The 25,734-nt window shown below is 36.3% G+C and overlaps 1 protein-coding gene across 6 annotated transcripts in view; it reads right to left on the reverse strand.

The window, feature by feature from the left end:
- raly (RALY heterogeneous nuclear ribonucleoprotein) overlaps window positions 1–17,214 on the reverse strand; it is a 97,539-nt gene extending 80,325 nt beyond the window's left edge. For 4 of the 6 annotated variants that reach the window (XM_067374324.1, XM_067374323.1, XM_067374322.1 and 1 more), the window contains exons 1-2: window positions 17,118–17,214; window positions 12,330–12,414 (exon numbers count right to left, since the gene is read on the reverse strand). Coding sequence is in view for 1 of the 6 variants with exons in the window: in XM_067374320.1 (XP_067230421.1) it covers window positions 4,076–4,087 (12 nt within the window). In the remaining 5 variants the exon portion in view is untranslated. Of the gene's footprint in view, window positions 1–4,075; window positions 4,153–12,329; window positions 12,415–17,117 lie in introns of all 6 variants that reach the window. The other 2 variants (XM_067374320.1, XM_067374319.1) reach the window with 2 other exon arrangements.
- Between the last annotated feature and the right edge of the window lie 8,520 nt (window positions 17,215–25,734).

A 25,734-nucleotide genomic window follows, 5' to 3' on the forward strand; every position in this document is an offset into this window, starting at 1 on the left:
GTATAACAGTAAGTTGTAAAGAATAATCAGAGAGGGATAATAAAGAACTCTTAATAAATAAAGATGTAAAGATGCCCCGGAGATTGTACCACAAGGCACTGCCAAGCCGTAACGGTTGCAGTTCATAGCAAACGCAGGATTGTAGATCAGTGTTGTGTGTCTCATGGAAGAAATGCTATACAAAAAGCCTATGATGTCCTTGAAGTCTGTTCGTATAGAAAAACACACAGAATTCAATAAAAAGAGAAGACTGAAACTTCTACAGATGGGCTGAAAACATCTGATTGCTTGTATAAGATATTTAGCACATGTTTTCCATGACCACGGCTGCTTTTCATTCACAAGTTATATGCATGTCACTCGGGGTATTTATCAGCTTAGAAATGATGAGACAGATTGAGACTGGAGCAGAAAGAACATTTTGATGGAAGGAAGATGTATAGACTTCAAAAATACTATTTGTAATTAGCTTCTGTGTCTTGTTTTTTTTAGTAAAAACGTATAAAACAGGCTTTATCTTAATATATCATAATATGTCATTTTTAGGGAAATTATGTTGAGGAAAAAACAACAACAGCATTTTTCAAATGCTGAAATATTTAAGGTCAGGTGAGCAACAGAAACAATCTAAAAATAAAAATAGAAGGAGTGCCTGAATTAATAATTCTGTACAGTGCCTTCAGCCGCAAATTGCAATAATTATACAAAAAGCAATAATTATAAAGTAAATTTTATGCAACATCAAGCAAAAATCTGCCAATGGAAAACACAAAAGTGACTTGGTAAGAATGATTGAAACTAGCAGAGATGTCTAGCCATTAAAAAAAATGAATAGCTTTTGTTGAAGCAATTGTTGAAGCTGAATTGTTGAAGCAATAGTTCAGCCAAAAATGAAAGTGTAAATGATTCTGTCAACATTGTTTTTACAAACCCCTTTCATGACTTTCTCTCTGACAATGAGGAAACGTGGACTGGGTCGGTCAAGCTCCAGAATTACAAAAAAAAAAAAAAAAAAGTATACCATAAAAGATGTCCATATTATTTGTAATAATAAAATATATTACTAAATCTTCTGAAGTCATTCAACAGCTTTTGTGAGGAACAGACTTATAGTATTTTTTTTGGATGATCTGTTCCATTAAACGTAAGAAGTTTTTATGCAACTGGATACAATCTGTACTCCAGTGTAGTGAATTAGATCAAAATCCATCATAACTCATGAAGATACAATTGGTAATGTAATTTTTAGTGCAGCTGTCATAACGGCAGTATTAGCTGGTTGCGTGAGCGCTGTGAAGACTGATATATGCGCACTGCCCTCTGAAATCCATTCAGTGAAACAGTCACAATTCTGACTCTCCTTAAGAGGTGTATGAGGCCAAGGGGGGGGGGGGGGGGGGGTATCTCTGCAAGCTGGTCGGCTGAACAAATCCACTTTTAGCAATGAATGTGACATCCACAAGGCAATTCCATTTCCGACAGCCATATGGTGAGGGGACTATATACCTGCCTTTCCATCAAACATAATTGACAATAAAACACATAAAAGCCCACACAGAGTGCAGCAAGTTCATTCTCTTATCAGCTGGTATGTACTTCCACATCTTGCTGAAGGAAAGTGCTAATTCTGACTCGCCAATCTAAAAATACCTCACCATCCACATTTCCGAACCCCTTGGCCTGTGACATTTCAGTGTCGGAACTTGCCACCGGGACTCGTCTGGATCACTCTGCCTCTCTAATCTGACGCTAACTGTTTTTGAATATTCTAGCTGATCCAGACACTTGAAATTTGCTGAAAGGTCACTGGCACAAAGCTTCACACACTCTGTGTCAAGGTCACCCTAACTCTCTATTGGAAAACAAATGTCCAGATGTCAATTTGCATGTCCTGTTATTAAGATCTCATAGAGAACATCTCCTTCAAAGATCAATTTGCTCTTAAAAATAAAAGTTCAGCAAAGACCTACTTGCTTAGCAGGAACAACTTTGGTCTTTCATATATCATGGAAGTCACATTTAAAAAATTATTAAAAATAATATACTAAACATATTATATATATATATATATATATATATATATATATATATATATATATATATATATATATATATATATATATATATATATATATATATATATATATATGTGTGTGTGTGTGTGTGTGTGTGTGTGTGTGTGTGTGTGTAATGAGAAATATATGTAATATATATATTTCAGTACATATATACTACATATTACTCAGTTCAGCAGCGGCAATCCACCTGTCACTCAAGTGGCAGCGCCCTTAATTATGCAGAACTTTAAGGCTTGATATAATTTGAACGTATGAGTTATAAAATAATTCACCCCCCTCACAGTCGTCATGAAGGGCAAAATTAGCTATATAGACCAAATCCACAATTTGTACCAGGCTGTAAACATGTTTTTTTTTTTTCTGCTGTAAAGTTGTGCAGAGAGAGAGAGAGAGCTTTAAAACATTCTGCAATGGCATCGTAGAGTAAAAATATTCTCCAGGCATCGCACTGTTAACCCTTTATTTTTAAGTGTGGGACTGAGATCTAAGGAGAAAAGCAACAAGGCACTGTTCTGAATCCGTCACTTAGATGATGATTTCCCTAGTCTTATTCAAATGTCTGACTCAGTTATCAAATTCACGCTCAAAAACAACATGCACATACACAAAGATAAAGCTCCTCCAGGGCCTCTTGCTTCATTAGCAACGCCAACTGTGGGCTTTCAGTTGACAGAATTTATAAATGGGTCAAGATTGCATTTTTGACTTCACCCCAAGTTACAGGACAGTATGAAAGGCAGCAGTGATATCTCAATTGGAGCCACTAAAAAGGGTGTGAAGAATGACTAAAAGCATCTGACATGAACAATTTTGCTCATTATTTTTCAAAGGTGTCTTCATACACGCAGTGCCTACCAATTATGGTATCAAGACTATGTGCCAAGTCATCTCCAAGTGTCATTCAATGCTTGAAAGATTCAGTAAAGGAACGCCTGACATCCTGACTTAAGGACTTAATTGAGCAACAGAAGGCTTGACAGGAGAAATGTGCAATGACATATCATCAGAGACAGTCGAACGAGACCGAGTGAAAACATCTGTAATTCATGCATTTCACAGCCATTTCAAAGCTTGCCAGAGACGTCTAGCACAGAAGCTCTGGAGAAGCATCCATGGATAAATGTTGCAAGACCAGATTCACCAACCAAAATGCTGGATCTACAATGTCTCGACATCTAAAATGGATATCTAATGTTTCAAATGCATGACATTTCCATGTCTATCAGGACTATCCATCTTCTCCAAGCTCAATGCAAATGAATTCTTTCCCCCAATGGAAGTTGTGAATCCAAAGTATGTGCCCCAGATTTTTCCAAAGTTCCTCATGTTTGTGGTCCAATACGTGGCCCCTCTGGCTATCCAGTCCTGCAGGCTGAATTAGTTATTGGATACATCACACCATTAAAGAAGATTAACCAGGATTAGTGGAAACCCTTAGAGACACTCATTAAAAGAAGCTAAGTGTAAATGCTGTAGGGTACAAGATGTGCTAGCTGGATTACACTCAGATTTATCACGGTAAAAGCCAGGCTGAAAAATATGCTCCTCTGAGATGTGATGATTTTATGCAGAAACTTCCATCTCGCAAGTCTCACTCAAAAATGTATTCAAATAACAGCTGAGGATATCAAAGGGATACATCAAACTTTTAAAGATGCAGAAGTTATTTCATAAGGTGAAGGATCACTATTTGTAACCGCTGGTAATTAACTCACGCAAGAAATGTAGAAAAATTTCATTAACATCTCATCTTTACATCTCTAAGCCTGTACAGCATTCAAAAGGCAGAGTGGCGGACAGACTCAAAGTCTTATTCTTCAATAATCATATTAACATTTAACAAAAAATTCCCTTTGACTAGTTCTGAAGCTTTACCTTCAGCCATTTCATGCAAGTGGATATTGAATTTTAAAATCATTTTCATAAAAATTAAATTAAATTCAATTCCATCTCTCTCGTTCACTGTTCATTTTCATGTCATGGAAGGCTGTACTAACCGTGAGCCTCATTTGCAAGGACACTTTTCAAGGAATCCCTCAGAATGGAGACCTCTAAGGGTCGAGTAACCAATTATCTATTCAAAAGGAAAAGAAAAGAATAATTACACCTAGAGACCGTTTCTGTGCCCATAAAGCTGAGGACCTGTTTCAGGAACCAGAAACAATCAATACTTAAATCTGTTTTTAAGTGATATCTCTAGACTCTTCGAAACTTTACCTGGCTAAAGTAAAAATTTAAGGTGAAAGTTGATAAGGTGAAAGCTGGCTTGTAAAAATACCTTTGTTATGCAGTTATAGCGAACTAGTGAAATAATCTGTAAAGCATATTTAAAGGAAAATATTCTACACAACAGTAATCAAAATATATGCAAAAAATGTTGCTTCATCAGAGTTGAACGCTTCTCTTGGGGACCTCTGGACCTCCATATAAAACAAAGATGCACTGCTTTAATTGATTGAGGAGCAGCTAGACATGCCCCAAACCAATGCTTATAATTCATGAAGAAAATAAATCAACAAGTCTATCTAAGTAACAGCACCCAAGACAGCAGCAGATACACATGACTTGGATGTCTTAGCATTGACAAGAACAAAAGAGCTGAGCCCAAAGTAACACAATTATCTTCTTTTCTTTTCACCTTTTTCTGCTGCCATTAAAGGAGAATTAATTGACACATTATCTTCCCATTAAGTGGTGATTTCCCTATCAGATACAGCCACTAGTGATAACAGGACAGCAACACGCACTCATTCATTCTCCTTCAGGATTACACGCTATACCTGAGGATAGAGGTAAACGTTTTTCAATGATGTAATGTGCTATTCCTGAATCAATTTATGATTGGACTGCAGATGGCCAATTTACTCAAAATTACACATTTTATACTACCTGTGCATAATTGCACACATTTTGCAAATGTCATGAAAAATAATGTGAACTACACCAGTCAGTAAAACCATATTTACTATGCATGTATAAATGTATTGGATAAAATATTAAAAATTCAACTTTTATTTTTTTGGATGATTAGAAATTAGTTAGGTTAATTCTATTACAATTACCGTAAGTGAATATGGGGATGCATTTGTAATTTTTTATTTTATACTATTAATACATTTTAACAATGAATTTGATTACTGTGAATAATTTGCCTTTTCTCTAATCAAAATGTTTTCTTGCAAATGTTGTTTTACTTGGTAAATATGTTTTTACTGTATCCTTGATATCTTAACAAAAGTTCCTTCATCTATATTGTCTAATTAATAAAGACATAATATAAATTTAACTGTCGGAATATTGTTTGTATTATTAATGCCCCTTTTACAAGATGTAATACAAGTCTCTGGTGTCCCCAGAAAGTTATAGCTCAAAATACCCCACATAACATTTATTATAGTTTGTCAAATTTTGTAAAATTTATAAAAACACGCCGTTTTTGTGCGTGTCCCTTTAAATGCAAATTAGCTGCTGCTCCCAGCTTTCCAGAAGAGGGCGGAGATTTAACAGCTCATGCTTCGGTTGCTCAACAACAACAAAGCTGGAGAATCTCACGCAGCCAAAATGAGGATTGTCAGTAACGGTGTTCAGCCTTACATTGTTCAAACCGGAGTCAGACACTGATGGAGAGACTCAGGAAGAAGTTACAACTTATAGAATGCAACTGGACGTTTCTGAATGGTTAGTGGATAAAATTTATGTAGTTGCTGTTGAGCTGATTCAACTCATCGACTAGCATGTGCCGTCATGTTAATATTTTGTGCAAATCCAGGGTTGAATTGAACCTCGCACTCCTTTTGCATTAAACTTTGAGAGTCGTAACTTTGCAGATGTTGTTTATGCTTTAACAGCAAAAACACCAAATCATATTCCTGAAAGTCTGATACACCATTTTAATGAAATACTTCCATAGATTACAACAACAACATATTAAATATTTATGAGTTACAGACTTCAAAAGGTATGCAGAAGAGGAATGACCCTGCAACCAGACAGAATACAGCAAAGTCTGAGATCTGAAGGGACCAGATTCATGTTCCTGAAGAGAAGATATTTTAAAGCTCAATACGTGTCTCATCTGGTAAATACCCTGAAATGAATCTGTGTGCCAAAGATGGGGACTGCACACTAAGACATCTTTTCTTACCCAAGACCACATACAGTAAGCTGCTCTTCTGGATGTGAGGCTTTCAAAGGTCTTCATCCGTGCGTGTTGTTTGTTGGCAGAAACAAGCTGCCAAAAAAAAACAGAATTCCAATGCGACGGAACGGTTCCTCTTGTAAATGATTCAAGGATCAGTCATGCCTGATTAGGCCTGAGCCAGAGATATTGGAGAAAATGGAGGGCTTGTGTACTTCTGAGCCCCGCTGAAGCTGACTGACAACAGTGGGCTATACCAACATGTTCGATACTGTAGACGGCAAAGCAAGCTTTTATTTGATGCGCAATAAAAGCTTGTAATGCTCCATTCTTTGCCAAATTGGTTCAGACAAGATGACACAATGAAGAGAAGAAAGGCATGATGGGATATGACTTGGGCTGTGCCAGCAAAAAGTCAATCAAAAACAGAAACTGAGACTCAGCATTGAAGTCTTTTAACCTCTATAGAACATTATACACAAACTAACAAATTCCTTGCTAAAATTAGTTTCACTTCCCTTTTAAGCTTCCAATGTAATAATACATAAATATATTAGCATATTTTGAAATATTTTTCATAATCTAAAAAATATATGTTTTGCTGTATGTGTTATAGTCACATAGACAATAAGCTTGTCCAATAAGAGCTGAAAAGCAGCAGCGAGAGACTAAAGGTCTTTGGCACAGAATGGCAAAAGTCTTGTCAGACGTCATATTGTAGCAGCAAAGGGTTCCTTCATTAATTCAAAAGCTTGACCCCGGGGGGTACGAGCAATGACTCATGAACTATAGAACCTGACATGAACGTGCACCACCAGAGCTTGGCAGAAATGCATTTACTAAATGCATCTCTATTGTATCACCCAAAATGTAATCACAGCTTTTAGCATTTATTAAATGTTATAAGACACTGTTGCATGTTACTGCATTGCTGTTGTGCATATACATTGTTTTGTTGTTCAGAGATTGCTCTTTTATAGCCCAGGAGACTAACTGTTTAAACTTAAATGAGTTTTCAGTTCATTCGCTTTCATTAGGTGCGTTCACACTTGTAGTTCGGTTCGTTTGGTTCATTTGGTCCGGACCAAAGAAGAAAAAAAAGCATTTAGTCCTGGTCCGGTTAGCGTTCACATTGGCGATTTTATCACCGAACCAAAAGATACCGAACCTTAAGTCATAGGGATACATACACAACGTGATTGGTCGGATTTTATGACGTATTGCCTATTTTGAGACGGAACTTACCGAACATCCAAAACAATGGATGTTTTCTGAGGTAAATGCACTCGTAGCGGTGCGTAGCCTGCATTTGATGGTATTTTGGCCAGCTGGGAACCTGTGAAGAGCTTATAAAATGTGTAAAGTAGTCAAAACACCGGCGGGAATCAATCCGTCACAGACACAAACGATCTGCTGCATGGAGATGCACGTCTATGCCTGTGATGGGCAAACTCGCGACTATGACAAGAAAAACCGACATGCGTGAGGATTCTGTCCTTTTTAGGGTCTTGTCTTCCTGTTTTTGGTTCGGTTACATGTCTTTGGTCCGTGTTGCGTTCATATATCATTCGAACCGCACCAGAGTTCGTTTGAAAGCGGACCAAGACCCATCTTTTCAGCGGTCTCAGTCCGCTTGTTTGGTGCGCACCAGGATTCGGATGGCAGCGTTCACATTATGTTCAAATGAACCGAACTAACCGAGCAATCGCACCAGGGTTCGTTTTAATCGAACCAAACATGACAAGTGTGAACGCACCCTAAAATATCAAATTTGTCTGATTATTCTTGGAAGAAATAAAAATATAAACAAATGAGTCCAAAGGTGACATACAGTACACTAAGAGTAAAGAGCTATAAAATTGTGAATAACATAGCTTAGAAATATTTACACTCACATTGAGATCTCTGACATTTGATTGCAGACCATGCAGATTGCCACTGATCTCTTCTGAAACTCATGTGAAATAGCCTTTTTTTTCTATAGAAAAAACCCAGTAAACTTACAGTAAGCAAAGTAGAAAAAGAATAATGGCAATTATGTTTCAGACTTTAAACCCAGAATGATACAATGTGAAAACATATATTTTTGATACTGTATTTTGCTTCATTCAATAAGTGCCAGCAAACACAAAGATGAAACACTTTGCAAGACATGTTGACAATCACTGGCTGATAATAAGCAAATGATGTGACACTCTCACACGCATCTCTAAGTGCTGTTATTTCAAGAAAATAGCTGAATAGTACAAGATACTTCTAATGTCTTTGAGAACTTGAGTCATACAGTGAGGTGCATTTTCCATCTCTTATCCCCTGCCAAAAAAAAATAAAAAATTGGAATTGAAATAATGCGAATATTACACAGGAATGCAGCAAATATTTGTGAAAATTATGTCCTTATTATAAAGTCTAACACTAGCAGCAATTCTCCTTAGGTGCCAGAATGTTAAATATTTCATTAGAAATGTTTGTGTTTTCTGTGTTTCTTTTAGACAAGCTGGTGCAAAGAGTGAGAGATAGCGGGGGTACAGTGTCTGTGTAATACATCACTAAACACACACACACACACACACACGCATGCACACACACGCACGCAAACACACACACACACACACACACACACACACACACAGAGAGAGAGAGCATGAGGAAGCCTAAATTAACCCATAACTCATGGCAGAGGTCAGGCCTTCTTATATAGAAAATATTCCTTTCAGCAAATACTGCAGGAAAAGAGCATTTATTATTGATAGAAAAACACCCAGCAATATATAATAAACATATGACTTGGCTTAAAGCTCACTGGAATTTCATCCATCAAATAAATGTTCTCTTCATCTAGCAAAATTGACCACTGTCATGAGCTTTGTACAATGAACAAGACCACTTTTGTAAATAAGCCACAGGCCAGGGTTAAACTGAGCCAGACTGACACATACCCCATATATAATATTTGTATATTGATCCATTTGAGTGTGTTTATTTTATTATGCTTTTTGTGGAGGGTTGTTCATTTTGTAGCAAAAAGTGCCTTACTGTAAACACCTTATACGTACATAATAACAACAAAAAGCTTCAACATTTGGGGTCTTCTTCTTCTGCTCACCAAGGATGCATTTATTTGATCTAAAAATTTTTTTTTTTTTTTTTTAATATTTACATTTTAATAATTATTTTTGAAAAAATACAAATAGATTTAATTTATTCATGTGATTACAAACAATATTAAGTTCAAAACAACAACATTTATTTGAAACTGAAATCTTTTGTAATCTTTCTTCAGTAATGTTTTACTGTCACTTTTGATCCATTTAATGGATTTTGCTGAATAAAAGCATTAATTTCTTTCTTAAAAAAAAAAAAAAATCCTACTGAATAAAAACTTTTAAAAGGAAGTAATTATGCTTTCGCCCACCTCCAAAATCCCAATTTAACCCTTGGCTGCGGCCCCCCATGTAGCGTTCCAAGGAAAGGCTTACCCATTTCCGTGAAACACATCGGATATATTCACTTCAAGCTCATTTAGTTCTTACTTTAAAAAATATGCTTTTACTGAACGTACATAATTGTGTCTGATTGGCAAAGCATGGGACTAATTGCAGTCCTGGTGAGGCAGGTGATGGAAATAGCTCATGAAACTGACTTCAAAAGAAGTTCTTGTATTCCCTTCCGTAGATATGAATGAATTCTGACTGCTAATTTAACTTAAGAGAAGCAGTGTATGGCTTCCTTTAGCCTCCTCTCTCTCTCTCTCTTAGTAAGCAGGATTTGCCATGCTCTCTGGCCAATGTTGCAGTCGATGTTTGACATATTTGAACGCATGAATAACAATTTCATGAAATTTTCACAGAGGTGAATCTATAATTCACGTGCCTGTGGTGCTGATTAGAGAGAGAGAGATGCTGGAATCACTGCTGGGATCTGCTCACCACATCTCCGATGCACATTTACCATTCAAAACACTTTCATCAAGACCCTCGTTCCAGACATTCTTGTCTAAAACGCCAAACCAAGCTCGACCTTGTTGCAGTGCTTCCTCTAATTAATGCTCATTCAAGACTTTCATGCCAAACACATTTAGCTCAGTTCATCTAAAAATACTCAGCCCACCCACATTCAAAACAAATTTGCAAATCATATTCTCAAAATTACAAGATTGTTTGCCGTTTAGTGACTGAATGAAGAGTGATTTTATATACATGCATTGAAAAGATCAAATTTAATTACATACTACACAGATTTTATAAACACAAAATCGCATTCACAAACCCTTTCAGTTCAGCTTAATATGTGCAGTCTAGAAGTATAAGCATGCTGTATTATTAAAACAAAAGGACAACTTTATTGCTTAGAGGTTGCTCAGCTCAGAATATTAGGAATATTTCATTTTAGTATCAACTTTGTCTCAAGGAGAAATAGAAAATAGACATAAATGAGACAACTGTTGACACAATAATACTAAAAAGCTATAAAAATTAATGGGTGTAGCATAGCTCAGACAATTTGGTCTTGAAAGTCTTGGTCTTGAAGATTGATTGCAGACTTTGGTATCTTGGCAAATCTGAGCACTCACTATGAACCCTTGTGAAACTCTAGAGGAGACTTTAGATATGAGATTTTAGATGAGAACTTCTTCTACAAAGAAGGAAACTTTAGCAAACTCGCCATTTGCACTGCCTTTAATCTCTGTCTACTGTTCAGGTAAAACAACTAGATATTAGAGATCCCATTTGTGATATTTTTCCTTATGCCTTGGCTATTAAACTTTAAAGGTGCTGTAAGCAATGTGTTTAATACCACATATAAAATGTGCTGTACTGTATCTGAGGAATATCACTGAAATAGGTGTCCTGAGAAAATACACCTCAGTCTCAGTCTCAGTGACTGCCCTATAGGCTTTGCAAAGAGCATAAAAAGTTAGGGGGTGTGCCCTTTTTTTAATAGCCATTTAGAAACAACTTCTGTCTGTGAATACTTTTCTGCATTCTGGTTTTCTAAAATTCAACATCTTTAACATTTTAATGCTTCCAAATCTGACACACCAATTCAGATCACAAGAGTGATAAACCAATAATGGAAGACCTGCTGAAATCAACAGCTCAACACAGAATAAAGACATCAACTAACCACAAAAAAAGTTCCATCAAACCAGTTTTTAGCAATATTAGGCGCCATTCACACAGAACGCAATGCGAGATGCCACACAATAGTATCCGATTGCAACTTGACATGGCGTCTTAAAGGGGACATATTATGTCCTTTTACAAAGTCTTGATTTTGGTTTTGGGCTCTACTAGAATAGGTTTTCATGCTTAATTGTTCAAAAAAACATTATTTTTCATATATTTGACATTGTTGCAGCACTTCTCTTCCCTGTATGTCAGTAATGCTCTGTTTAGTTCTTGTCTCCATAAAGAAAAGCACAATGTGCTCTGATTGGTCGGCTATACCAGTGTGTTGTCATAGGTCAACCACTTTGAGTGTGTTTTAGAAATGTTACACCTCTTACCATTAGATCCATGGTGGAAAAAACAGTGTCTCTTGGACATAGTAACTACACACTACTAATGCAAATCTATCAGGCATCGCCCTTTATTTAGCATTTGCCTTTGGTGGGAATTATTTAAATGAGGAATATTGTGATGTGTACGTTCCCAGAGGAAAACTCAAGACTACAATCAAGGCGTTTCAGGGAGTTCAGAAACAGTTCTTACTGATATAGAGAATAATTCCCGTTGGGCTGACTTTTTCATGCTCAAACAACAACATTAAAGAAAGTTGATAATGTAAAAAAGGCATAATACGTCCTCTTTAAAAATGTATAACGATCAAAGACATCCATCTAGTGCATGTCTACAAAGAAAAACAACTAAAAATCAGCGCAAAAATGCATTCTGTGTGAACAGGCCCTTATAATATGTGTGTAAAAAATACAGGGGCTTTAAAATCCCCTCTCAGTATTTGCATGCTGCTTTGGGCCCAATGAGAGTTCTGCACAAAAGCCCTGTTAACATTTGTCAGTAAACGCTGAACTTTAACATCTCTGCTCAGATCAAACAGGGCTAAGTCTATGTTTGTAGAGACTCAGGCTTGGGAACCGAAGTTGCACGTACCTCTCAGATCTCTTCTGTGACCAGGGGACGGATGTGGATATGCTGCTTGTTCCCAACGCTAGTGACCTGGACTGTGTGAGGGATCCTGCAGTTCAAAAACAAAGCAAATACTTTTAGTAGCATGATTTCAGCAGCTGAACATGAGAACACAAGAATAATACTACTTTTTCAGTGCAGACCTTACTGCATCAATGTTGTGGGTGGTTACCAGGGTGTTGCTATGCAGTTGCTAGGGTTTTCTGAATGGTTACTTATTAGCACAGGTCAAAAGAGCATATCAATGTGAGTCTATGGCAGGGGTATCCAATCCTGCTCCCAGAGGGCCACTGTCCTACAGAATTTAGCTCTAACCCCAACACCTGAACCAGCTGATCAAGATCTTACTAGGCATAAACTTCCAGGCAGGTTTGTTGAGGAAAGTTGGGGCTAAAATATGGGACAGAGGCCCTCCAGGAGCAGGTTTGGATACCCCTGGTCTATGGGAATTTTTCACCCACCGGGTGAAAACCGCAAGCCAGATCACTAAAAAAGTGCAAGCTACGTGATTTGAGGCATAATTCATCTCTGTAACACAGTGCAGAATGTGGATTTAAATAGTTATGGTACAAGGGTTTGTAAGTGTAACAATAAGGCATGATGAAATTTATTTTCCAGTTCACAAGCAATTTTACTTTTACTATGGAATTTTCCAATGAAACAACACCACATTTTCATTCCAATGTCTCTATTTTGACCCTTGAAGATTCCTCCTCCGTAGTCACGCCTAATGGAAACTTCCATTGACAGCATAACTCAAAAGTAACTTGAGATATTCCATCAATTCAATCATGAAGATGCTGACAAACATAAGCCTGTTTCACATCAAGGCCAGCCAAATGTAGACTCAAGCGGAGGACGATCAATCTGAGCACAGTTCTGATGTTTAATTCTGAATGTGTCGCAAGGGCTTTATCGTGGGATTAGTTGTTTGGGTGGCGGCAGCCACTGACATTTGAGGAGCATTCCAGTCATACAATATCCCGTGTGCTCAGCCACTGCCCCCTGCTGCAATAAGCACTGACACAGTCACGCCACGCATCCTTCCCAAAACATCAGTCAGTAACATTAACTGAAAAAGAAATGTTAGGCGACATCAAACACTGAAGCTGAAATGCCAAATATTTAGAATCAAATGGTCAAATTCTTTAATAAATAAATCAATAAAAACATATTGTGGTTGGCAGTACTGTACCATAAAAACACAGTGGTGATGTTACAAATATTAGAAAATGGCATTTTGGTGACTATATACAGTATTTTAGCATTAAATTATAGAATGTTATCTAACATAATATACAAACCACTTGAGCATAAAATCTGTAAGTTACTGTAATAACAAACACAAACATTATTGGAACAATGCAATAAACTAACTAAATAACATAAAATGCACATAAAACAATCGAATGTATAGACAATTTATAAAAGGAAATCTTTTTAAATAAAACCCAAACAAATGTGATGTTTCATGCAGGGAAATTAAAACACAATTATTTTTTCACATTAATTCTAACACAACATTTTAACACTATTACCATTTGCTTAAATTATATATAATGGATTATATATACAACATTTTACAGCAAAATGACAGGTTTACTTCTTTTTCTGTTAAAATTACATGCATTTTTTACAGTGTGATAAGAAACCAGTACTAGCAGTAATGGTTTACATCCACATGCAACTACAGGAGCACTATGGTGTGTGTGTGTGTTTGTGTGTGTGTGTGTGTGTGTGTGTGTGTGTGTGTGTGTGTGTGTGTGTGTGTTGGATTATGTGGGTGAAATAACGAGGTTGTGATTTCCTCTGACTGGCTGACTGAATTCATTACACATCACAGAGACCTAGAGTGTGTTACCAGCATAACAGCCAATTTACTCATAAAACTTTCATGTACATGTAATCTAAATTTCTAATTCATGATGTGCTTAATTTTTGATTTGACAGAACTAATTATTTAGTCTGATCATCTTTTTTTAATTTTTGATATTTCAAAAATATGAGTATGGCCAGAATGTGAAAAAGTTTGAAAACATAAAAATACCCATGAGACTTTAATATTCCTGACATTTAGCTGGCTTAAAGTGATTTTTGCCACTGGCTTTTGATGGAAGAAGAAAGTATAATGACTAATAAAATCTGAACTTTTCACAACAAAGCTGCAAGCTAATCCAAATATATACAACTGCCATGTCAATGTCCCATCAGTGGTGTTGCTAACTACTTAAAGCAGGGGTATAGTTAGTATCTTGAACATTGGTATAGTCACAAGACAAAGCATATGACCTTAACAATATAAAGTACATTTCTAGAAGTTGAGAAATAATTAATAGCAATAGAAGACCACCTTCTGACAAGTGTGAACACACACTAATGTGAAGCTTCTGAATAAATCACTGATCAGTAAATTGTAAAAAATCGGTACTGCTTTTTGCATTATTTTCTCCCTGGATTCATCATTTCAACTATTTTGAATAAGCTGCTTTGGATAAAAATCTAAATAGTATATTATATATATATATATATATATATATATATATATATATATATATATATATATATATATATATATATATATATATATATATACACATATACACACAAACATATTTTACTATATTTTAAACATATAAACTCTGTGAATTTTGTCTTAATGTGTAGGTTTTAATTTAAATTGAAGGCATGACCTCATTATATTAAAGCCTCATTTATCGTGCTGGCACCGCTTTCTGTTATTTGAATTCAGTAGCTGTAAGTAGTCAACTTGAGTTGGCTGTCCTTGAGGTAGGCAACTAATGCCCTAGATCAGCTAACGGCAGTACAAATGGAGAAAGACCATAATGGACCAACCAAAACAACAAAAATCACCCCAAAAAAACTACAGTCACATCTCTGCCTTAAAGGAATATTCTGTTATTCACAACTTAATGACAAAGACGTTAACTTGTGCATAACCCGGAATATTCCTTTAATACCATGACAACATACATATAATAGAGTCCTTTAAATACTTTTATGAACAAAAATAGTGCATCAACAGAAAGCCATGAGCAATACAAAGCATTGCTGTAGAAAAGAGTGAACAAATGGCTTAAAGTGCTTCACTGTGTTTGGAAGGTCAAACCGTATGCTTTTTAAAAAAAAGAAACCGTGTGGTAAAAAAAAAAAAAAAAAAAAAAACCTGGATTCATGCAATAATAGACCTCCAAATAAAGTCTTGTGGCAGCTGAAGTGGCAGCGAGGGCAGAAATATGACTTATATCTTCAACCTTTTTTGTTCTCCATCACTCACATTTTTACAAGTGTTCAGTTATGCTCCTTTAGGCTGAACATGACAAACAAACATACCTTAGTTCTGAATATATACATATTTTTATTTTAGTTCAGGGACATTGCATTTCAAACCAAGTCGTTGCACATCACAAATCTTTATTAATCCAGTTACATTTTCTACAGATCAAACTGTTGCACTTCTAATTAGATGCAATTAAAAAGCTACAGCTGACTTGCAAGAATCTTGTAAGATAAAACAAGGTAAAACAAGGTGGCTGATCTAGACTACATTTTTGGGATTATATAATATGTTTCCAGTCTGTTGTGCACTGCTGCGCATGCCTATGATGCCCCAAAATGCTGCCTAAGTAGACAGCTCACTACGTTTTGAGACACAGCCAGAAATCCACAGAAGCAATTTCACAACATGCTTGAAGAGTCATTCCACAAATAGGGTGTCTTTGGTGTCCCTACTGCTAATATGTGTAAACAATGTCTTTGACAATGACACCACCTTTTAATATGTGTTATTACAGTATATGCATTTTCCTAACACATCAACAAAATCCAGACCAGTTAGTTTTCCCATATTCTTTTATAGGCTATACACATTTAATACAGAATATTTGTAGAAATATCAGCATAAAAACGTAAAATATGTCACTTTTATAAAAGCATTCAGTAATTAAAGTTTATACCAGCATACATGAACAACTTAAAAAACATTCTTTGTCTGACAAATCTTGGGAAAAGACATTTACTTTTATCAGCTTTTTTTTTAAAACGGAAAAAACACACATTTCGCCCCTGTTAAACAGACCTCAATAAACTAAATCAAGTCAACGCATGTCCAAATTTGCGGCAGAATAACATGGATAACTGCTGTAGAATAGCAGGTGTAGGGTGTTATTCAACAGTCCAGACGTGTTTAAATGTTCGCAGAGATCTGCAGTGGAGGAGTCGCGCGCTGCATTGACACGCGCTCCAAGACACACTGACATCACATCAGTCCACACAGAAAAAAATATATCATTTTGATCAATTAAAAAAAAAAAAAAAAAAAAAAAAAAAAAAAATTAAAACATAACTGTTCTCTCAAAACTGAGAAAATAAAAAAATAAGAAAAATGTTCTCATTGAAGTAATTCGTCAGGAACAGCATGTAAACGTCCAACTGATAAATACAAAGAACGAAAGAAAAAAAAAATATTCAAAAGCAAAACAAAATCGTGTCCAGCACTTGCTCCTCTACAGGATATTGTACAAAATAAAGAAACGAATACACTCAAGAGTTGACTAATGTTAACCAAAGTTAACCAAAACCTGACGTTCCCCCTCTCCAAGAAGGTAAAACGTTAAAAACCGGCTGTCAGTTGAATTCAGAAGAAGAACAAAATTCACGCACTTCTCAAAACAAAAGAGGATGTAGAAAAGATGTAAAGATGAAGAAAAGGGAAAATGAAAAGAAAGTACTCACCGGTGAAAATGTCAGAGAGTAAAAATGTTGAAAGAGCAACAAGAGCTAGTGAGTGAGGAGGAGCTGTCAGCGGCGCAGTGACTGGGGGAAGCAGCGGTTCCACAGTATAAACAGCGCTGGTGTGGAGCAAACCATTGCGACTGCGCGGGGGGAGACACATCATGTAGCCTGTGTACTTAAAGGTGCACTCAGTAATTTTCTAATTAAACTCAGTCATTTACTAATTAAAAAGTTGCACACGTAAGTAATGAACAGTATTTTGATAAATAGCATTAAAATTATATTTACTCACATGAGATGAAGAGTCCAGCAGCCTTCTAGAAAAAAACTGTTTTTATTGCAACGTGAAATAATACACAACCTTTTTAGTGACAGGCATAAAATAGTACAAATATAAGAAAGAGAAGAATGTAATATATAGTTTTACACTACTTGTAGCTGTTTTATTGTACATGTTGACATCACATGACTAGCTATCAATTGAAAGTTATTTATATAGTGCTTCTATCCAGTGCTCAAACCCTACAAATGTATTACATTTATTACATTACATTCATTTGCACCTCGGTTCAGCACCATGATGTGTAGCCTACATGTTGTGCAGTTGTTGTCCATACATCCCAAGTATAATTTTAATTTATGGTTCAGAACCGCCGTAAAAAAAATCAACCTTCAGACAATAATGTCAACCATTTCAGAATGTTGTCACAACATTCTGTGTTTGCTGGGTTTTTATAAATACTACACTGCCCTCAAAAAGTTTGGAAACACCCCTGGCAAATTGTGGTTTTGGACGATATCAGCATAAATCCTTATCATTTTTTGGTGCAAATACATTAAAGTAACTTGATATTATCATTGAAGACCAGCAATAATAATTTTCATTTTGATTACGTAATAATGGCAATATATACATGTCATGCCAGCTGTGATGCCTGGTTACTGGTTTAAACTTGGCCCAGGTTTGTAAAAGATTTTTGGGTCAGCACACCTTAATAGCTTCAACATTTGATTGCCAATTAAGTTTAGAATACAATGAACCAATTAGAACCCAGTTTAGGTCAGATAGCTGCTAATGGTGGATATTTTGATGAATCAAAAATGTACGTTTTTTCTATGTATAAACTGTTTATGTAATAAAATATGTTTTCGTAATTTGTGTTGTCCCTTATCAGTGCAAAATTATCACAAATTAAAAAGGATTCATGCCAATATTGTCCAAAACCCCACTTTTCTAGGGAGTTTCCAAACATTTGGAAGGCAGTGTATGTGAAATAACTATGTTTGGAATAACATATTGATATACTACTATTTCTGCAGAAAGGAAACTGCATACTGTACACAGTATGCAATTTCTTTTCTGCAGAAATAGTAGTATGTCATCATTTTTTCCTATGGGTTTTTATAATGGGGTTTTTTGATTTATGTGTAAAATAAAGCCTGCGGTAAACATAACTTGACTATACTTGGACGTTTTGTTCTACAACATAAATTACACACCCATAGCAAAAACTAAAAATTTGAAGCTGTTATGTTCATTTCTGAAAACGTACATTTTAGTAACTCAAGTAACTAGATAAGACAGCTTGGGGTATGAGTGTGTGCAGTGTACAATGTAGAACAAAACATCAAAGTATTGTCAAGTTATGTTTACCACAGGCTTTATGTTACTCATAAAGTGAATAACCCTATTATAAAATCCCATAGGAAAATCTCAAAGGAACCAGCGGAATTAGACCTCCGGGTTCTGGCATCATACCTGCACCTCTCTATTGTCTTGTATGTAACTTTGAGAGGGCCACTTAAACTCATATATCCAGACCTTCAGACTAACGGCAAAAGGTCTGGACTTTATATCCCCTTTCATTGGCCAAGGACCGCCCAGTGGGCATCTGAATGACATGCAAAGCAACCAATCACAGTTCATTTTGTACAGCATCATGTTTAGGGGTCTAAAGTCAATGTCCCAACAATAACAGACTGGAGTGTACAACTATTGGACGTATTTTAAAGAGTCTATGCCGTGAACTTCACATACTTTTGAAAATCCAGTGTTTATTTGATCCTGATAAGCTCTTATTGTCACAGTTGTAAACACAACAGCTTTCCTCTTCCATAAGGGGGTTTGGCATCACGGCAGTTTTGTTTACAGGCGGACCATAAAAGGGGACCTATAATCATATGCCCCTTTTACAAGATGTAATATAAATGTCCCCAGAGTGAGTTTGTGAAGTTTCAGCTCAAAATACCCCACAGATCATTTATTATAGCTTGTCAATTTTGCCCCTATTTGGGTGTGAGCAAAAACGTGCCATTTTTGTGTGTGTCCCTTTAAATGCAAATGAGCTGCTGAGAATCTCACACAGCCAAAATGACAATTGTCAGTAACGGTGTTCAGCCTTACATTGTTCAAACCGGAGTCGGACACTGATGGAGAGACTCTGGACGTTTCTAAAGGATTAGTGGATAAATTTATGAACTTGCCGTGGAGTTGATTCAACTCATTGACTAGTCATGTTAATCTTTTGACCCTCGTTTGTGAAGCAGTCCGGCGTAAAATGACGGCATTGCAACAACACTCTACTACAACAACTCTTCCTCTTCTCTAAAGCAGCCCAACATGGCCTCGCCCCCTTTGTTGCGTGTTCCTGGGGGCGGGGTTTATGTAAATTTTAGGGTTAGTGATGTCACTAACCTGGGAAGAAGCTCATTGTAGTCCCTACCAGCCGTTTGTTGTAGTCCTTAAACAGCAAATTCTTTAAAAGGAAATTTAACATTAGATATTTCCACCTGATTTGCATTTAACTTTGAGTGTCGTAACTTTGTAAATGTTGTTTATGCTCAAACAGCAACAATACACACTAACTAAAGTTAAAAAAGTGAAATCATAATCAACCACCCCTTCAAAGAAAGTGACACACACGCGTCTTCCGGAAATCCTGTAGAATTCCACCAATCAGACATTGAAACTTCTGAAGTGTTTCCAATTTTGTGCATGTGCATACGCTTCAGATGTTAAGCCAAAAGTCTGTGGACGTGATGTCTGAAGCTGAGACTAAAGGACACTAAGTAAATTATTTCAATTGATAGCAATGTCAGATTACAAAACGTGTTGGACTATTTATGTGTACATCAAATATCTTGAGAGATTAAAAACTGTATTCATATCTATTACATAGTTTTTTAAGAAAAATCATATATCAAAAGTTCACACCACACACACAAGCAGCCATTCCTCTCTCAAAGATGTGAGACAATGCCAGAAAGCAGCACTTAGGGCAAGGATTACAAAGATGTTTTTCTCTGGTATTTACCATATCTCCGTGGGGCTTATGCACCCATTTCACATCTATGTTTTGTTTACGTTGTGATGGAGACATCATACTGTGTGCAAGCAACAGCTTAGCCTAGAGCCCAGAGCTACAAGATAAAATTAAACTGAAAGCTTGAGATTTTAATTCAACTCCTCAGAGGGAAAATTTATCAGAGCAAACAAATATAGATATGCCACTATTAATGATAACATGGGAGGTGAGAGGCATAGGTGACACTTTGAGGGAGTGTGGGAGGAAAAAAAAAAAAACGGGAACTGCAAATGGGCGACAGGGTAGAAAAGAAAATGGAAAGGCAGTAAGTGAGAAAACAACTGAACGAGGATTTAGGAAACAACCTACCAAAACAGTAGAGCAGCGGAGAGGGAAAATCCAAGCATCAATAACACACATTAGTCCTTGCACATCTGCTCCAGTTGAAACTCCTCCAAATTCACAGCTTCACACCATCCCTTGAGAGTTTAACTCTCTCCATAGTGCTCTCAAGATTTGTTGAATCCTGTTAACGGGGGAAAAATTCACTGAAGAAGAGTCATCCTATTAAAATGACTGGTTGAGACAAAAGACTGGATATCTGTGTGGATTTGTCGCACTGTGCTTTGCTTATTTAAAACTCACTGCAAAAGAAACAGAAGCTAAATGCCACACAGGTCCTCTGAGAAAACACCACAACAGTATCAAAAAGAGCCTAGATTTTATGCTCGCCTGTAAGAGGGCTGAGAGAAACCATTATAGAACAAAGACAAAAAAGGAGCCTTGGAATTTCGGCTAACATGTTTGCAACTTCTTTTTCTTTCCAGTCAGTCATTAGTCACAAAGGCAATTCTGATGCTGTGGCAGTATTTCAAAAGCAACAACTTAGGTAACACAAAAACCTGAGCTGCTGGTAGCCCAAGATAGCCTGTAACTCAGCCTGAAGGCCAGAATCATAAATATACAGTGCTTGGGTGAGGGTGTTTGACATTTTTGCAGTGAAATAAATGGTTCACGTTGGGTGTATTACTCATTCTACTGAATATTACAGGCTAAAAGAGGTCTGGACTGTCAAAACCCTGACAGCCATACTTCCTCTTACGTTGTTCTTGCTTAAAAAAATCAGGTGGAAATATCTACGTAATGCTAATTTGGTCGTTTTATTTAACTCGTCATCCGGAGGTAATTACGTAGAGCGATGGCCGGCCGTTAACTGATACAGCCCCTCATTGACTGTAAACATATTGACGAATCAGGAGTCTCAATAATTCTTTGACGCTGCACTGAACACCTAAAGTCAACACAGAGGGATCTTTTTAAATGAGGACAATCCTGGGCATGTACAAAAAGGAAAGGTCAGATGATGCCATAGCACCGGAGATCATGTGTTAACACATCGTCAAACACAAGGCGGATAGTGTGATGGAGGTGGAGACGACTGAGAAACTGCCAGATGTCCAGGCTTGCTCTGCCGTTTGCTGTTGTGCTCTGAAAACAAGCAAGAATAAATGGGAAAAAATAAGACAATGGGCATTTTACAAAATGGTTAAAGGGATTAAAGGCATAGTTCACTGAAAAATAACAATTCTGTCAACATTTACTCACCCTCATGTCGTTCCAATCCTGTATGGCTTTATTTCTTCTGTGAACACAAAATATTTGAACATTGAAGCCAAAAATTGTTCTTCTGTGGCACTGTTGCAGAAACATAATTAGAAATATCTTCTCTTGTGTTCCGCATAAGACAGAAGACTATAATTGTGACAAAATTGTCATTTTTGGTTGCACTATCCCTTAAAGGATTAGTTCACTTCAGAATTAAAATGTCCTTATAATTTACTCACCCCCATGTCATCCAATATGTTTATGTCTTTCTTTCTTCAGTTGAAAAGAAATAAAGATTTTTGAGGAAAACATTCCAGGATTTTTCTCAATATAGTGGATTTCACTGGGGTACAACACGTGACGTAGGCGGAAGTACCAATCCAGTGTCTACAAAGCGAACATGCAAAGACTAAGTCAAGCGCCCTTTACACAAAAAAAAAAGTTGGAGAAAATGAGATGGAGTTTTTCGCCCCACCGCGGTACTTCTGCCTACGTCACACGTGACCTTTCCAACGTGATTATGTAATGTGTGGCATATCGTAGAGCTAGTGCAAGATGAGTATTTGTAGTTAAAAAGTATATACATTTTAAAAAAAAAATTTTTTTAAGAAAATAACCGATCGTTTTGCTAGTTAAGACCCTTATTCCTCGTCTGGAATCATTTAGAGGTCCTGTACTGAAACTGCAATTTGGACCTTCAACCCATTGTACCCCAGTGAAGAATCCTGGAAATTTTAATTCTGAAGTGAACTAATCCTTTAAATAATGATTTGAATAATGAGTCTTTAGTACATTGAAAAAAAATTGGTGTAGAATAATTGTTCCCTTAGAAATTGCCAGTAAATTTCACAAACAATTACAAAGAAAACGGCAAGTAACACGTGAAATAGTAGAAAAAATGAAAGAGTATTTTCTTCTAAAACATACTTTTTATTTACAACTTTGCAAAAATATTTTTTTAGCAGTGTAGCATGATTCATGGCATCTGTTGTAATTTTTAAACATTAAAATGCAATGCATCTGTGCATTTAAACAACACTAGCACAACGTCAGTCTGTAGGAAGCTGCTCATCCGTATCTCTGTGACCTTTTCCTAAGGGGTCAAAAAAAAATCTTTGCCGGAATTTCCATTCCTGAAAATCTCTGTGCTTTATCTTAATCAATTGGGAATAGCCTAATTAATAATTGTAATTAATTAATGAATTTATGAGATCTCGAATAAACAGTAATAAACTACGGAACAGTATTTGAGCTATGAAACAAAAACTAAATTGTGGCTTTTAGTCCATGTAGGACTATTCGCTTTGCTCCTGAACTATGTCCTTTTATGCACCTAAAACCCTCTTCCCCTTATAGACACAATAAACAGGCCAAACAGTGTGAAAATATACAACGTCATTTGCATTCTTATGATGTATTTTATAGAACAGTGGCTGGGTTGAACTTTAGGTTAATGAGCTACTCAATAATGTATTGATATATTCCTCGGGTCAGTGCCGCACAAGGATCTATCTCAATGACGCATGAAGTCAGAGGTTATAACCTTAAAATATAATGCACGTTAGCTCACACCTGTCTACCTGATTTAATGTGTGTTCCTTCCTACTAAAGCATATATTTCACATACCTGAACATCTGACAGGAGTTTAAAGTCCAAGGGTACAAGGCTGAAATTTAACAGTGTTATGGCATCAAACAGTGCACTGCATATCTAAGCTCTCTCTTCACTGCATATCTAAAAGATTTTAGAGGAATGTTTAAAAAAATATGAAAAAATGTGGAACTGAATCACACTTTTGATGTTTGTTTGCTCAGATTTGGCCTGTCGATATGTCCCGGTGCACACAAGCTGTCTTGGTTGATGTTTACACATCACAGAGGGAGATTGAAAACGAGGACTATTGTAAGGGGGAAAATATAACGTGTAATCATGCTGGATAGATTCTCTCTCTGTCAGAGAAAAAGAGGTTGGATGATTTCACCCCATAAGAAAGTATAAGCACAAATGTCTTGGATGGATATTTTTTTCTTCTGCTTCCTGAAGTTCTGATGTCTCTGAATTAAAATATGCTTATTATATCTATATACTCTTAAAAGTAAAAGGTTCTTTACTGGCATTGATGGTTCCATGAAGTATGGAAGCTTGTTTCCGACAAGGAATAAAACAATTTGACTTTTTATCTCACAATTCTGACTTTTTTTTCTCAGAATCATGAGATATAAACTCACAATTGTGGGACAGATGTCAGAATTGTGATTAAAAAAAAATAAAAATCATAATTGTGACTTTATATCACGCAATTGCGATTTATAAAGTCAGAATTGCGAGATATAAACTCGAAATTTAGACTTTTTGAAGTTTAGAAGTTTATATCACAATTCTGAGAAAAAGTCAGAAATGCAAGATGAATTGTGAGATAAAAAGTCGCAATTATCTTTTTTTATTCAGTGGCAGAAACAAGCTTCCATAATGAAGGACCTTTAACATCCATGGAAACTCTCCATTCCATAAAAGGATCTTTAGATTTTCAAAATGTTCTTCAAACTAAGAAAAAATGGTTATTTTAAGAATCTTTATTGAAAGGTTCTTTGTGGACCACTGTGAAAACTCCATTTTGGAACCTATATTTTTAAAAGTGTAGGTTTTTTGGTTATATGTTATGTATGAAATAATTAAAGACTTCTTAAAAAATAATATTTTCTGCATTAATAATATTGTACCCTTGATTAAAGATTGGATGCACGTCTCTAATTCTGAAATCTTCTCTGTCAGCCTAACTATTTCCCTGCATTTATCACATGTAAATCCCTCACTGCTAACAGAGAATGCTACCTTAAACTTGTGAGAAGTAGTGCAAGCAACATAATATTTTAGTCGTTTTCACAGATCCGTGTGAATGGGGATCGTTTTGACAAGGCTGATGTCTGTACATGAAACGTTTATAAAACGCAAAGGAAGAACTTTTCTGTTTTTAGCACATTGTTGTCACTTAAACACACCAATCTGTTGACAACTAGTAGACCCGCTGTCTATTCTGTTGTATGAAGTAAAAGTCACTGGTCTTCATGCAGATGCGTTTTGTCGACGTTCGCAACACAGAGCAAATGTATAATATTTTTCTTATTGTTTATCATACCAGCATACTATCTATATTTAGCAGTTTAAACAACAAAGAATGATAGTAAGATAGAGATTCAGAACAAAGCTACACAGAGCTACAATCACAAACCACTCAGCTATTCTGAAGAGATGACAGATGCTGATAGCCTAGGGTCCCTGTGTCCCATCTTTAAAAGTATTAATTGCTCTCTTTTTTTAATCTAGGATAAATCCAGCCCAAAATCAAAACTCAAGCTTGAAAAAGATTATAAAAACGAACCATAAACAAAGTCCATTAGACATGTGGTAGAATTGACTCTAGTGGACTTTGTTTGGCATTTGCTGAGAAGTGCCCGCCCCTCCTTTCAATGACTTCTCCAGCTATCTGATAGCAGGGAGTCCCTGGCATTTAAGAAGGGTCACACATTTGAGGACAGTAGTGTATAGATCTTAGACCAGACTGGTAGTTCAAAAGAGGTAATGTTGAGCCAATTTGTCAGCTACTCACAAACATCTGTACACTGTAACATCTTAAACCTGGCATTTTCATCCCAATTCACACCTTCAGGGAGGCAATTTCTGCTGCGTCTGCAAGTCCCACTTTTCA

Source organism: Chanodichthys erythropterus, chromosome 21, assembly GCF_024489055.1.
Source record: "Chanodichthys erythropterus isolate Z2021 chromosome 21, ASM2448905v1, whole genome shotgun sequence".
Lineage (NCBI taxonomy): Eukaryota > Metazoa > Chordata > Actinopteri > Cypriniformes > Xenocyprididae > Chanodichthys > Chanodichthys erythropterus.